The 14,752-nt window shown below is 38.2% G+C and overlaps 1 protein-coding gene across 2 annotated transcripts; it reads right to left on the bottom strand.

Annotated features, from left to right (window-relative positions):
• Positions 1 to 1,164: 1,164 nt before the first annotated feature.
• b4galt3 (UDP-Gal:betaGlcNAc beta 1,4- galactosyltransferase, polypeptide 3) lies at positions 1,165 to 14,492 on the bottom strand. 2 transcript variants are annotated; one of them, XM_028022181.1, is made up of 7 exons: positions 14,216 to 14,492; positions 8,339 to 8,898; positions 7,999 to 8,234; positions 6,825 to 7,015; positions 6,626 to 6,748; positions 5,756 to 5,860; positions 1,165 to 5,095 (listed from the first exon to the last, which is right to left on the bottom strand). In XM_028022181.1, exons 2-7 carry the CDS (start codon positions 8,619 to 8,621, stop codon positions 4,747 to 4,749), a joined length of 1,287 nt encoding a protein of 428 aa, XP_027877982.1. In that variant the 5' UTR covers positions 8,622 to 8,898; positions 14,216 to 14,492; the 3' UTR covers positions 1,165 to 4,746. The 2 variants fall into 2 exon arrangements, with proteins under 2 accessions (XP_027877982.1, XP_027877990.1); XM_028022189.1 differs by having other exon boundaries at positions 8,339 to 8,439.
• Positions 14,493 to 14,752: the final 260 nt, after the last annotated feature.

Raw genomic sequence — 14,752 nt, 5'->3', positions numbered from 1 at the left:
ACACTAGAAATTTAATTTGAGTTTCTGAAGTTAAAAAAAACACACAAAAGCAGTTTATAGTAATTAAAACCACTGCAATGTTGTGCATGTGGAATTTGGTGGAATTCTTGTGGGAGGCTGAATATGATTAAGGGTTCATGTTTTGTTGAGGGAATGTTGTGTTTGTGCTGAGGCGAAACCACCCTATAGGAAAGAGGTCACGTTTTAGGCAATAGGGGTGACTAAAGGCTGCCTCAGCCCCCCACCATACGTTAGTCTACCCCAGTCTCTTCAGCATACCAGTGTGCCAGTCTATGTAGGAGTAAGTGTAAACTTGGCTGTTGCTGCTGTTATCACAGCCTCACAGAAAACACACAGATGCAATGACCTCAAAAGATATTTTGACTCTGTAAAGACTCATAACATTAGATTACACAATCACTTTGGATAGTAAAGGTTTTACATAACAGCAACTGTTTTTTTTTTCATTATGCTGTATTTTTATCAGGCCAGTGATAATTATGTATTGCAGCATATAAACATACTGGTAAACAATTTTCCAGTGTTTATGCTCCTTCTTCACCAGGGTGCTCAGAGACTGTTTCTTTCACCAGAAAAAAAAACAGTCTCATGACATACATGATCTCTGAAAGACTGGTACTAGCAACATAAAGATCTGCCATGTTTGGATAGGATATAATATGCTGTATTGGTTTGCCCATTTCGTAAGTTTTGCCCTCTCTTAGTGAGTCATGCAGCATTTTAAATTATGAAACAGATCGAACACACAGAGCTGAAGGGGGGAGGGGGGGGGGGGGGGGGTTGTTCTATCTATTTATAGGGAAGAGCTCATATCCAAGTTTTTAATCCAGCTCTTTATGCCCACACGGAACATCGAGGCCAGCAATACACAGTGTGATGTAACAGGTCTGTGCAGTCGAATCGCTCTGGAGCATGTGGTTCTCCTGCTGCATGATTGCTAATCTATCAGTCTGGTATGAACATCTGATCTCTGCAGCGTTTCAGCTGAATGCTAAGCCACATTCATTAAGATGCTCCGTGTGTTTTAGGAATTGGATCGGTCAAAGCTGTCGTGGATTTTTGTTACGCTATTAATGTTTCACATTTAGGTTGGTCCGTGAATATAAATAAAGAGGAAATAAAAGGAGACATGTCTTTTGATTGTGTTGTACTGGTTAATTTATTTGCTTTCTGTCACAACGAAGCCCACACATTTTTCTTTATCCTGTTGCTTTTTTTGCTATAACGTCGCACAAACACACAAAAAAATGACATTTATCTTCTTCAAGATATGATCAGTAAATAAGGCAACCTAAAAAAAAAGATTCAATAATTTAAGACCATCTTCAGTGTTTATGTAATAAGTGTTCTTCTTTTTAATGAATGCATAACAACTCAACTATATAGTCACCCATTATTTTTTTATCCTTCATAAAGACATAAATTGAATTATTAAAAAGCATAATTAAATAAAAAAACTATTCCAATTCATAATAATGGTCATGCATTAATTTCTGTGGTATACAAGTTCAATGCTTTTGAAAAATTCTTTATAAAAACTAATGTATTCAATAAATATATATCAATCTCACATTAAGCACACAGTTTGCTGTTTAATTTGCTGATATTTCTTTAAAAGCTTTCACATCAATATTATGTATAATAAAACATTTGTCCCAAGGTATTTAATTACTTAAAGATTATCCTTCATTTATTAAACAGTAGTATTGCATAAATTCTTATTTTAATTCATCCGATTTGTCTCTCAAATCTATATTTTATTATAAGACTTCATATTTAGCATGGATTGCTTCTTTAAAATAGTATCCATTCATAAAACTCTTTCCACCATGTAGTTTATGATTCCCCTGGTGAGTACAATTCTGAGCCAAGCTTCTCCTTTAAGCTGACGGGATAGTCATGTGATACTGCGTAAATTTAAAAAAAAAAAAAAAAAAAAGAACCCTCCTGTCAGGGAAATGCAGGGATTTGATTGGCTCAAAGCCTGTGAATGGCAAACGTTAATGATTAACATTCTTGTCACAACACTGCAGTTTCATTCAGCATCTGGTATTTCTCGCCAGTCTGTACCACATGAGGGTGCTCACGTCTCACTGTGCAGTGCACGTCCGGTCCCTCAGTCATTATGGGGCTTTTTAAATGATTTTATGAGGCACACAGATAAATGCAGAGAAAGGTGACAGCTGTAAAAAGGGACATCTATCTAATCTACTGTAGAGAACACTTTCAAGGCTCACCATATTTAGCGCTATCAGTGACAACAAATAGTTTAAGAAATGGAATACATTCAGTTCAGACTAACTCATTCATCACCTGTTAGTATGATAACAAAATCCCACACCAGCAGGTACAGTACTTCATTTGATGCTAGATTCAGTTTTACAGTTTCAGATAGCAGCAAGAAATCATATTGCCTACAAGTAATAAGATTTAAGTCCATTAAGGTAAAGAGCCATGCAAAAGCACCCATACAAGTTGAACCGTTTCATATTTTGTCACATTTCAGTCGGAAACCTCAATTAATTTAATCTTATAAACCAACACAAAGCAGTGCATAGTTGAGAAATGGAAAGGTTTTTTTTTTATATCAATATACATGTGAGAAGTGTGCCACCGTTTGTCCAGCCATTCTTACTCTGACACCCATTAAGTGAATATGTCAATCTGAGTTTAATTCAGCTTTTGTATAAATGTAGCTAGTTTGTGAAGGTATCAGGTGTTTGTTGGAGAATATGGAATATAAACGTTATAAAACATTATCTACATAATCAAGGTGAACAATATTATAAAAAGATGTAATTGTTATATGGCCGTTCAATATTGCAATGAGGACATTGATAAATAAATATCAACTTGATTTTTTTTTAAATTTTCTCTCCTTATAAAAGTTTCCACACCGTTTTGTGTGAGCTTTGGCATCTTACATACTAAACATATACTTACGATATGCAAGTACACTGAACCGGCTAAAGTTAGTAGTGGCAAGCAAGGTAGTCAAAGAATCTAAAATGTGCTAGGATGAACCAGTCAAAGTCCAGAGTTAAATTCAATTAAGAGTCTTATTGCCAAGACTTCAAAATCGATGTTCACAGACAATGACCATCCAATCTGAAATTCTGCAAAAGACTGGGAGCTGAAATAACAACAACAGGTTAGTCTATGAAGTTTTGACTAAAGATGTTCCATTCATTTTGCAAAATAATAAAATAGCTCTTTCCTTCCTCTTTACAACTATGCACTGCGATTGTGTCTCTGACATAAAATCCCAATTAAATACTCTGAAGTTTATGGTTTCAATGTGTCAAAATGTGAAAAAAGGTTTAAGGTGTATCAATACCTCAGCAAGGCACTGGAAATAAACTCTCCTTACAAAACATAAACCAAGATGGACACTAAAAAGTACATTCAGAATGGCTGATATTTTACAACAAAATAAAGCTGCTGCTAGTTTTTACAAGTGGATGATAACCTACATGCATCTCCTGATCAAACACACCTCCAGAGTTTTACATTAAAAAAAACATATTTTGGGTTAGAAACATTTTCTTCTTGCTTAAGTCACTAAAGCTTCACCGTAGCAAATAAAGACAGACAGAAAAAGGCAAACATTTGTTCGTAGCTATATCTACGCACAGTGCTTTGTTGTCACCATAACCACTTTAGATACTAGAACACTAGCTTGACATTTTTCTTGTTGTGTGCCTTATGTCACTGTCTGCGAGTTTTCTTCTTAATCTCACACTTGACTAATCTAAAAGGAAACAATTAAATTAAAAAAACACAATTATTATCAGAAGCACAAATCTATCCGTGTATCAAGAATACAGTCAAACTAGACACAACAACTATCATGCCACGTCATTTTCGTTATGTGTTTGAATACAGCTTACACTCCCATATAATTTGATTGTCTCTAAACTAAACGTCATAGAGAGAGGCACCAGACTGTAATGAAGGACATTAAACTACAAGGAGTACACAAATAAAGATGTCTCTCTATATATAGATATATAAATATAAACTCTAGGATATTTCAAGAACTATGGAGTTGGTCAGTGATTGATCGATGCAAGCAAATATATAAAAACAGCAGTCCTGGAACAAGGGGCTTGTTCTGGTCCAGAATCAGCTTTATCCTCCTAGCTGGCAGGAGAAGCCAAACCTAGGAAAGCTTAGCCCATAAAAGCATTCCTACCAGTCTATAAAATGCGCATAAAAGAGAGAAGGCACAGAAACACAAACCCATCCGTGGAGCGAGGTGGACAGACAGCAGCTTTTTTTTTTTTCTTTTAGTAGGAGGGAATCAGAGGTGCAGACTGATTGAAGCTGCAGCTCTGCAGATGTGTTGCCTGCAACTCGCAGTTCCAGTCTGTAGAGATTTACAAATGTCGGCATCTCATTTTCAGCTAGCGTTTTGGATCTTTACAAAGATGCAATTGGGTTGTTCTTCTTTCTTTCTTTTTAAATCTTTCTACTTCTGGTCTCAGAGGTTTCTTTGCTAGTCAATACAGTCAGCACCACATTCAGCAGATCATAACCTAACAAAACGGGTTCAGTAGTCATGAATCCACATCTGTAAATGAAACAGGCTGTGTGTTTGTGATCCAGTGCATAACTACCCTTAATACAGCAAATCAATGCTGCTTTCCATCATTTTGATGGAGAGATCAAAAATGATGACCACTTTATGCTACAAGTGCAAGATTATTACTTAATTAACACCTCTTATTTCATCACTCCTGCCTTTTCCTGTGTAGTTTGATTTGCCATCTTTGACAGGATGAGTCCTGTCTTTTCACCAGATGGCTTGACCAAAGTGCTATTTTTTGCCACTGCTTCTTCTAGACTTTTCACTTGTTTAGCTGGTCCTTTGTCCTTGCTGGAGCTACTTGGCTGAACAGGCATTGCTTTCACAGCACTGTGAGCTTTACCCTGGGTCAACCGGGGGTCCTCTCCAATGTTGACGGTCAGGTTGGTGTAGAGCGGCTCCAACTCCTTGGAAAGCAGCTCATAAGTCAAAGAGTTGAGGCCGTCAGAGTGCCAGTTGAGTCTGGTCTTTTTCAGGAGGTCGAATCTAGAATGACACACAGCACCTCGGGTTTTTGTACTCTGTGGTTTCTGAATCTAGTTTTAACAACTTTTCCTGGCATTCAAGTTCATGTTTTCTTCAGCTAGACTTCCTTCTTTTTTTGCAATTTCATACTTCATACAGTTTCTGTTTTGACTGTTATAAAATGTAACCCTAACCCTGAAGTTTGTTTGTTGCTTTTAAAAATACGCATAATGATCCGTTTAGCATTTTCAGCAACCACACTGTTTCCTCTCAGCCCACAATTTGTGTTTTCTCGGTCCAGTCAATATTCCAAAATGTAACACTCACAAAAGCAATCATTTCATGGTTCTGAAATGATTGCTAACAAAGTTTTTACTGCAGATCTGCCACACGACTTTTTTTTTTGTAAAAAAGATATCATTTTAACTTGTCCTTTTCTCAAAAAAGGTCACTAAGCTTTGATGAGGAATTCAACTGAAATGATTGTGGCTACAACTATCACTTCTGTCTATGGCTCTACTATAATGTATTTCATTGGAATATGTCAATATTAAAGAGTTTATTATTTCCATTTTTATTAAATAAACAACAATTGCATTTATTATTACATTCTTTGAAAATAAGATCCAGTGTGTATTAACAATCTGTATATATTGTGTGCCAGTTTTATCTATTAAGTACCTGTGAGGATTTTGCTCATTGCCTTTGTCTCCTTTATGCTTGATCATCTTGTAATGGCCAATGGCCACTGGAGGGCGCACAATCTTCATACCAGACAGCCGCACTCTGGATTGGCAGCAAATAACAGGAGTCAATAGTGACAACAGATTCAGAGTCATAAAATTGACAGAAAAAATATTACAGCATAACTAAAATTGCGTTCAACAATAAAGGTAAATTTTTCTTCTCCTAATATGGAAAAAATAAAGAAAACAAAAAATTATGTTTAGAAATAGTTGGATTGGTATTCCCTTTATCCCTCTCTTGCTTGCATACAACTCCAGTTATTGAAGTCGGTTAAAATATAACCGACTGGTAATATAGTAATTAAGTTTTAAATACACAAAAATTAGAGTGCTTTCATAATTAAGCTCAAAATATTGCACAATTCTTTTGGAGATGTGGATTGGGGGAGTCTGCCTTGCATTCATTGTTTGCTAAGACACACAAGCAAAAAAAAAGAAGCAAGAGAGTGGAGAGGGGGGATGCTAAGAAAGAAACAGAACAAATAAATACTTATTGTAAACTCTAAATGACCCCAAGCAGATCTAGTCCATGCAAACATACCCACTGAGATCACGCCAAGTGACAAAGAAAAGTGGCAGCAATGGAAAGACATGAGGATGAAAAATGATGTTAGTACACACAAGTAAAAGTAAAAATATGCAGCACTGAAATAAATGGTAAAAATGAAAAAAAATATGAACGAGTAGAGCAAAGCAAAAATGAAACATAAAATGAGGACAGAAATGCTTATGAATTCTCCATTTTTAGCCTGAACTCACAACTCCTATGAAAACATGCTCTGTTTGCCTCTACAGTGAGCTTCACCTGGCAGCGATGTCATCATCCTCTCCCCCCCAACCCCAGTATTGGTTTGGGAAGCCATTCATCTTCATATACTGATCTGGGGTCACCGCAGATACACCACCGAAATACTGTGGGTACGGCAGCCTAAGAGGGTCACATACCACTGAGTCATTGCAATGCGACAATGAATTCCACACGCTCTTTCTCTGTGCTCTTCTACCTGTATCTAAACTTGTCCATGGCCACAGACAGGTGTGTGGGAAACTGCTTGTGGCAGGTGTAAGTGTTGTGGTCGTTCTCTGGCAGCAGGTCGACGTCGTGAAGGAAAATGCAGCTCCAGTCTTCATCTTTGAGAGCCTCCCGCACCCCTACGTTCAGCAGCTTGGCTCGATTAAAGGTACCATTCCCCCACTGAAGCCAAAAACAAAATCAAAGTAAAATCTTAAAATTGAAGGAACAAATAATAATAATAATTATAAGAAGAAGAACTTTCTTTAACTACTTAATATTTATTTTTGTAAGTTGATCAGCATGTTTAGGAACTCTTGATATGTTATGCTTTGTTGGGCTATGAATATTCATGACACTAATCTTTAACTAATCTTTATAATGGGTAAGACAGACACATGTTGACTATCGTAATTCAGGAAATGACTAGTATAAAGTTACTGATCTCAGCCAAAGTCACAAAAGTCATTGAAGTATATCAAAGATGACAACGGAAAAACAAAAGGTGCAGCACAGAGGCACATCTTGAGTCTTCATAACAACCTTCAAAGCTGCAGTAAATCATTTTTATAAAATATAATTTTTTTTAACATATTTGTTAATTTGTCGCTATATATTGACAGTATAATATGAGATGGATAATCTGCCGGAAAAAAATCGAGCTCCTCTGCCATCTGCAGAAATACACCGCTATTGGTTAGAAATAATCAATTAGAGTCAGAAGGAGGGTCTTTGCACTGTCAATCATGCTCATGTACACACTGCACACACTCTCCTCCTTGCTACATGGTATAGCTCTTCCCCCACAGCAGAGCCTGCTGTGAATGTGCAGGCTAGTAAGCATGGCTACCAATGATGGTGGACAAACAGTTTCCTGTAATGTTAGCTTGTTTCTCTGCCATTAACACAGCTGCAGCAAGCGCCATAATTTAAGTTTGCTATTATCTTGTAGAAATCAGTTTTTAATTTGACTTGAAAGACACTTGTATTTGTTGTTTTGTCAAAAAAGTCCAAATTTGTTGTTGATTTCAATGATTTGCATTATGCATCTTTCATGCAGATTGGTTTTCCTCAAGGGGAGAGAAAATGTAAACTTTCCACAGCTACATATGTATTATCATTAAATAGCAAGACGCACAAAACCAGATGAAAACACATCACTTGACCTGTTGTACAATGTAGATGCTGTAGTGTATCTGCTGTCTTTGCAGGAAAGGGTGCAGGTGGTACAGAAGAGAACGTAGGTGGCTTATGCGATTTCGGAACGGCACCACTATTGCTGTGTGGTGGCGCGGTTCGCAGTCCGGAGGCCGGTACCGTCCACCAGGCAACACTAAAGGGTTCCTTTGTCGGATGTCCTCCAGAGACATAGGGGAGGAAAGATGGACAGACACTGGTCCAACTGGAGAACAGAAAAAAAAGGGGGCAGGGGAAAATTAAGTAACATCTTTCACTATGTCACTATTTACTGTGCCTACCAGATTATATTTAACATTTCTCTCTCACCCAATAGGGGGGAAGGAATCGGGCAGTCTTTCAGCGGTTGTCCTGAAGCAGGAAGCCCAGTGCCAGAGTTCCGAGGAGGGGGCGGTGGTACCCCAAGGAGACTGAGGTTGGTGTAAACGTCATGAGGTCGAGAATAATCAAATTCTGGTTCTGTGGTGTGCACCAGAACAGACACCAGACCTCTAAAGCCCCCAAGGGAGAAATAGAGCACAAAGGCAAACTGAAAGCCTACCAGCAAGGCTAGTGTGCACGGTGAGTCCAGAGAGCGCCCAAAGCAAGCCATCACAAAGAAGAAGACTTTGCAGAGAAGTTCCAGGTTGAGGAGGTAGATGTTATGGCGAGAGGAGAGACCGAGGGAAAGGTAAAAAGCAGCTGGTTGATGAGGGTGGAGGGAGTGGTATGAAATGAGTGAGGAGAGACAGAAGGAGAGGAAGGGATGAAGGCAGTCCAGATTTCAAATGATGTCTTTGTGCAGGAAGCAGGCATCGATCAGGTGGAAGGGGTAGAAGTAGAGGTGAAGCTCTGCCAGCACTGCCATCACCTTCTGGCTACAGATAACACTGTGAGGAAATAAAAAAAAAGGCTATCAGCTGATATGGATTGGTCTATTTTGTAAATCACATGTTCAAAATTCTCAATACTCTTAATATAGCAAGAATATCTAGCTACATCTGGTACCAAAGGCAGAGAGGGATCAGGTGGATATAAACATTAAGACATCTGTGATCACTTGGTACAAGCTGTAGCCTTGCTATTTGAAGCCTTCCCAAAAATGGCAGCCCTTTTTGTTAATGCTGTAGCGACATCCTTGTTAGTATGGAGGTTAAAAAGCCATAATCACCAGCCCTGCAACAAGATATCCCTCCTTGACACTATAGACACTGGCTGTAGGGAAATTAAACCCAGAGACTGTCAGACACTTGATGCAGTTTTATCTCCAGTGGATTGCTATACTGATGATATCAGGTGTTATACTAATGAACACCTGTGGCTTACCTAATCCTTAAAAACAAAACAAACCCAGAGATCAGAGTACTGCATTTTCCCCATTCCTCTTCACTTTTATTTCCTATTTTTAAGGGTACTTTTGGAATACTCATACTTCTCAAAGATTTTTAGTCAATGTCCGCAGTTCTGTCATTTCCTGTTTTTCACTATTGTATCTTTTGCTGTATTATAATTATACTAGAAAACTGATACTGGAGTTGTAAAATCTGAACTGGATGCAAAGCATCGACAAATCAGAGCGACTATGTGAGGTAGTGTAAGTGGAGCCCTGAAAAGACTGAAGGATTAGTGAAAACCTTTGACATAATGAGTACGGCTAAATCAAAAGGGCTTGATTCGCAAAAATGATCATTTTTATTATTACTTTTGTTTTAATCCTGTTTTCTGTGGTGTGAATGTGCCGCTGTGGAGTCCTTTTTTTAATCGGTGTAGACACCGGTGAGGGTTAGCAGCAGGTTGTCAAGTTGGGCTTGGTGAGACGAAAATAGCGCTGATATCGACCCTCGTCAGTGCCCAGCTAGTTTGTGGATCTCACCAAACTCACAACACTTATTAGTTATCTAGTGATTTCAAACAATCCTTTCAGTAAGTAAAGCAAAGACACTCTCAATTTTCCAACATGAGGTGTTGGACACGTTTTTGACGCGTGAAAAGCGTTCGGTCTGAATGGAGCATTACATGTTAATCAGCTGTGCATTTCCCATACTCTCTGTAATGGCTTATAATTACTCCATAAACAAGCTCAATTCAAACACAAAGTTTACCATTTTAAAACCTCTGACGCTGCTATTTAAAGCATGTAGTGGTTTCTCTATAACCTCAACAAGCATATTTTGAAAGCAAAAAGCAAAAAAAAAAAAGGAAATTCAGGAATTGGTGTTTTTCCATCTTCTTCTACACATCCACTTCTGCTTTGGTGACTTGTTTTTTTGTAGGTGTGCTGCTGTGTCATAAGTTTAACTAAAGTATTTGTAATTACTCATCAGAATTTGTCAAATTTCTGTAGCAGGTATTTCAAAACAGCTCAAGGTTCAGTGTTGGAAATATGTCAATATAGTGTCCTTTCCTGTTGTAATTCAACAAGTTAGAAGTGTCAAGTTTATTATAAAAACACTTTCTTGTTTTCATTTAGTAAACTTGTTTTCAAAGAAAAAAAATCAGACCTCAAAGAGGCGCTCTTGCTAACTTTCAGGGCTTTTAGGCACCTTTCAAAAAAAACAAAACAAAAACAAAACTAAGAAGTGGAAAACAACCTGACAGGACCATATTAACTTCAAAGATAGCTGCCAAATAATTCTACGTCAGTACTGCTCAGTAGTCTTTACTCAGTGTTACTATGTTGGCCACACTTTACCCTATCCTGCTGAAATAGGCCCAATTTGTCCTGCAAGGTCTTTTTCTGTGTCAGGTCTGTGTTACAGATGCAAACTCTTCACCTGGCAGCAAATGCTGTGAGCTCGTCCAACTGCAGAGTCTGGATCAACTATCCAGAAACTGTTCCAAGTAGCTGGCTTTCTTTAGAAAGATTCAAAAACCCTCTGATGCCCTCAAGACACAAACAAGACACTGACCTAGGTCAGGTACAATTTAATGTCTGACGAAGGTACAATAAATCAGAGAATTGTCAAAAGGGTGAGTCTAAATGTGATATTTCAATAAAAGGCTTATGTTTGTGTACACTGTCAGGGAGATTAAAGCATGTATCAACAATGACTCATAAAGCTCAGAGGATAAGGAAAAGTCAGAGTACTTTTTCAGGACACCATCAAAATATTGGGAGAAAGGAGTGGAAAATATTGCCCACAAACTGTGAACCCAGCAGTGCTGCCAATGAACAACAACCCAAATCATAAATATGAAGCTTGATATCTGCTGATTCTTTATCTTCCCAGGCAATCCATGTTGTCTCAGATGAGTGATTATTTGATTGTAGGATCGGTTTCAGCTAGCATTGTGTTGTTTGCATTTCCATTTTTATTGGAAACATTTTCACTTTAGAAGCCTCTTTAACATTGAGAGCTGATTATCAACCAGTTCAGACATAGGTAATTACAGGATTAACTGTGTTTTCAGCAATGGAGGCCAATATCGGTAACTAAAATGCTGCTTCCAGAAAGTGCAGAAGAAAGTGAAGCTTGTCTACACCGCATCAAGTGGTTGCAGTAAAGTCTTTCTGGTTGCCCTTTAAAGCATATATACAGTGAAACAATGGTTCATAAAATACTGAAGTTTGATATGCGTGCATGAATACGGAGATCTTGGTGACAGAGGATGTTTTGGGATTGACTTCACTCATCAGAAAGACAGGTAACAAAGACAGCTGAGAGTAAGCAGCCGCAGTGAGTTGTCTGTGTTTTTTAATATGTAGGTTGTTCTGTCTGTGTTAATTATGAGTGAACTTTCAAATAACATGACGGTAACAGGAAGTCCATAGTCAATATATGCTTTCCCTAACTGTTCTCTAATTTTAAGGTCACTGACCTTCTGCACAGTGCTTCACGCAGCAATGACATCATGGTGCATTAAATTGTGCAGTGTACATTACTTTAGCTAAAGTGAAATAAATCAACAATAATATCACATTTGAAATCATTAACCACCCATCTTATTCAACACTTGCTACATAGCATCCTTTACCATTGTTTTGTTGCTACATATTTGTTCTAATAAACACACTGACCAAAACTCCAATCACTTCTAAACAACAAAATCAAATTATTAGAAATTTTAACACAGTCTTGATTAATAGCTGATAAACACAAATGTGAGAAATTGTGAGCATCTTCAATAGTAGCATATTTTAAAATGACTCTTGTAACTAATAAAATGGTCACACTGATTGTCCAGTACCATGGACAGCTTCACCCAAGAGATTAGGTTAAAATTAGACTGGAATACTGCTGATGATCACAGTAGGCAGTAAAACGTAGGCCCACATAGTCTGTGAGATCATTTAAAGAAATTTTGAAGCCCAGTTTACAAAGGAAAACAGTATATTGTGCTTAACATAAGAACCAATTCAGCTCACAACATGGAATGTCCAGCCAGTCATGGATATTATTTAGGTAGGATTGATTAAGACAAATCTGTTTCGCTACGTTGCTTTTTCAGAAGACCATCTTCAAAATTCATTTGCTCAAAGTTGCCTTGCAACTTTTCCGTATGTCTCTTTAACATTTCCGCATTTGTTATGTTACAGCCACAAATGCTGACATGTGATAAACCAACACAAAGTAGTGAATTAATGTGAAGTATAAGGCAAATCACGGACGGACGGAACGACGGACAGACAGACAGACAGATAGAGCGAGGGAGAGTCGCCTAATGAGAGGAGGCCTTAGAGGTTTGTTAAAGAACTTCAGAGAAGACCAAGGATTAAAGCAGATTGGACAAAAGTTTTGCTAAAGTAGGATTAGGTAATGAAACAATATCCCAAGTATTGACCATCTCACAGAGTATCATTCAAACAATCATCAAAGGCAAATGTTGCACTAATTAGAGAGATTTATAAGAGACTCAGTAATTTGGTAGAAGCCACAGATGTCATGAAGTGTATTTTTGTTCCCTTTAGGTCGTTTCAGCCCCGCTACCTGGGCATGATTACTCACAATTGTTTTTGGTTTTCTTGATCGTGTTTCCCTGTGTATTTAAGTTCTCCTGTTATCCCCAGTTGTTGTGGAATCCTAGACGTGACTAGCCTGCGCTTACTGTGCGTTGTTGGAACGAGTTGTTTTTGTAAGGCACCAAGCACGGCAATTAAACATTATTTTACTGCTTTATTCTGCCTGTTCTGGACTCTCCTTTCTCAAAAGATGGCCGCTTCTAACAGAAACCCGTAGTTAGTTGGAAGAATTTCTAGACAGGCTATATTAATCATGCGCTCTATAAATAGACCCTTTAAAGATGAATGGCGATAAGAAAGTCTCATTTAATTTTGCAGGATGTACAGTAAACATATAAAAGAAGATTATCTGGTCAAAGGGGACCAAAGCTAAACAGTTTTAGTCCTTTTCTTCAGAGAGGAAAGGGAAGTTGTTCAGCGTTAATTAAGGAAACCTGTTTAGATGGTGCAAAAGTCTATGCCAGAGATTTACCTTCCAGCAGAAATGACTATAAACATTTCTGCTGGAAACACCTTAATTAAAGGTGTTTTAATTAATAAGTTGTTTTAATTAAACAGCTTAGGTCGTAGCATATTCATGCGTGTATGACCCAAACAACTTCCAGATTGCTATTTGTAAATAAATAAATAAATTTAAAATGCATGATTTCCCTCCCACCTCACAATCATGTTCCATTTAAGGTTATAAATAATGCTGAACATGTTGAACCTGTGGTAATTAGTAGGTATGAATACTTTTGGAGTAAGCTACAGGTAGTGCTGCAGCTCATTTCTGTCTGTGTGAAGTCTCCTGCAAGCTAAAATAAGCTGGCTGATGACAAGCAACTACAAACGAATGCCATATTTGCTTCTTTATATAGAAAAGATTATTTTCAGCTGAAACATTTCCATGGCGTGTGTGTCCAGTTGATGGGTGCAAATTAACCTAACATATTTTTGCTCCCTGTTAGTGCAAACAATAACATGCCATATCACAGCTTGTTAAATTGGGTTTACATTGAAATAATTTTAGGATTTTTGCAAGTAAACTGGACATATAAGGCATCCAGGTGATTACTCCACTTACATCCATCGCTTGGCCTTTGTGGACATTCATATATGCCTTACTTAAACCTGTGTAAACAAACTACGCCAGTGAGGATCATTCTCAGTCAGCAGCACCATATTAGTTCATAATGACCCTCCCTGAAATTGCTAGTTACACCGTTCCAGGCTTCATCCATGTTCCGCAGCTCCAGCGGACTCACCAGTACATCTCTGCGACATGTCAAATCCAGCCCCCGGCTTCCTCCGACTATCCGCAGGCCGCCGCCATCAAGCACGCTGCCAGATGCCGATTTTATGTTCACAAGCGCTGCACCCTCGTCTTCCCCCTTGTCTCTCCACCGAGGCGAAATCTCCCCCTTTGCTGTTCAGAGGCCGCTGCTGACGCTTTCATTTGCAAGGGCATCACCGCACATCCGTCCACTTGTCGGTGCAGGCGAGCGCCCCTCTCCTCTGCCTCAACTTAACGCGTCTGATAGAGCTCAGGCGCACCACGGTGACGCACTGAGCGCCACATTTAAATGTGAAAGGGATTTTGCGATTTCACTCTGACGCTTCAATGAGATAGATAGATAGATAGATAGATAGATAGATAGATAGATAGATAGATAGATAGATAGATAGATAGATAGATAGATAGATAGATAGATAGATAGATAGATAGATAGATAGATAGATAGATAGATAGATAGATAGATTAAAATGATCTTGAGCTCACTTTTCTTCAATGATTGCCTGTT

Source organism: Xiphophorus couchianus, chromosome 1 (genome assembly GCF_001444195.1).
Source record: "Xiphophorus couchianus chromosome 1, X_couchianus-1.0, whole genome shotgun sequence".
In the NCBI taxonomy this organism is placed as follows: domain Eukaryota; kingdom Metazoa; phylum Chordata; class Actinopteri; order Cyprinodontiformes; family Poeciliidae; genus Xiphophorus; species Xiphophorus couchianus.
Note: the sequence above shows the minus strand (reverse complement) of the source record. Positions and strands in the feature narration are given on the sequence as shown.

What these genes read in the sequence shown, in the direction of transcription:
- b4galt3 (XM_028022181.1), bottom strand. Translation starts at nt 8,621, where the DNA reads ATGGCTTGCTTTGGGCGCTCTCTGGACTCACCGTGCACACTAGCCTTG. An exon ending in GCATCTACATTGTACAACAG is followed by an intron (nt 7,016 to 7,998) that starts GTCAAGTGATGT and finishes TTTTGGCTTCAG; the next exon opens with TGGGGGAATGGTACCTTTAA. An exon ending in AATGAGCAAAATCCTCACAG is followed by an intron (nt 5,096 to 5,755) that starts GTACTTAATAGA and finishes GTGTCATTCTAG; the next exon opens with ATTCGACCTCCTGAAAAAGA.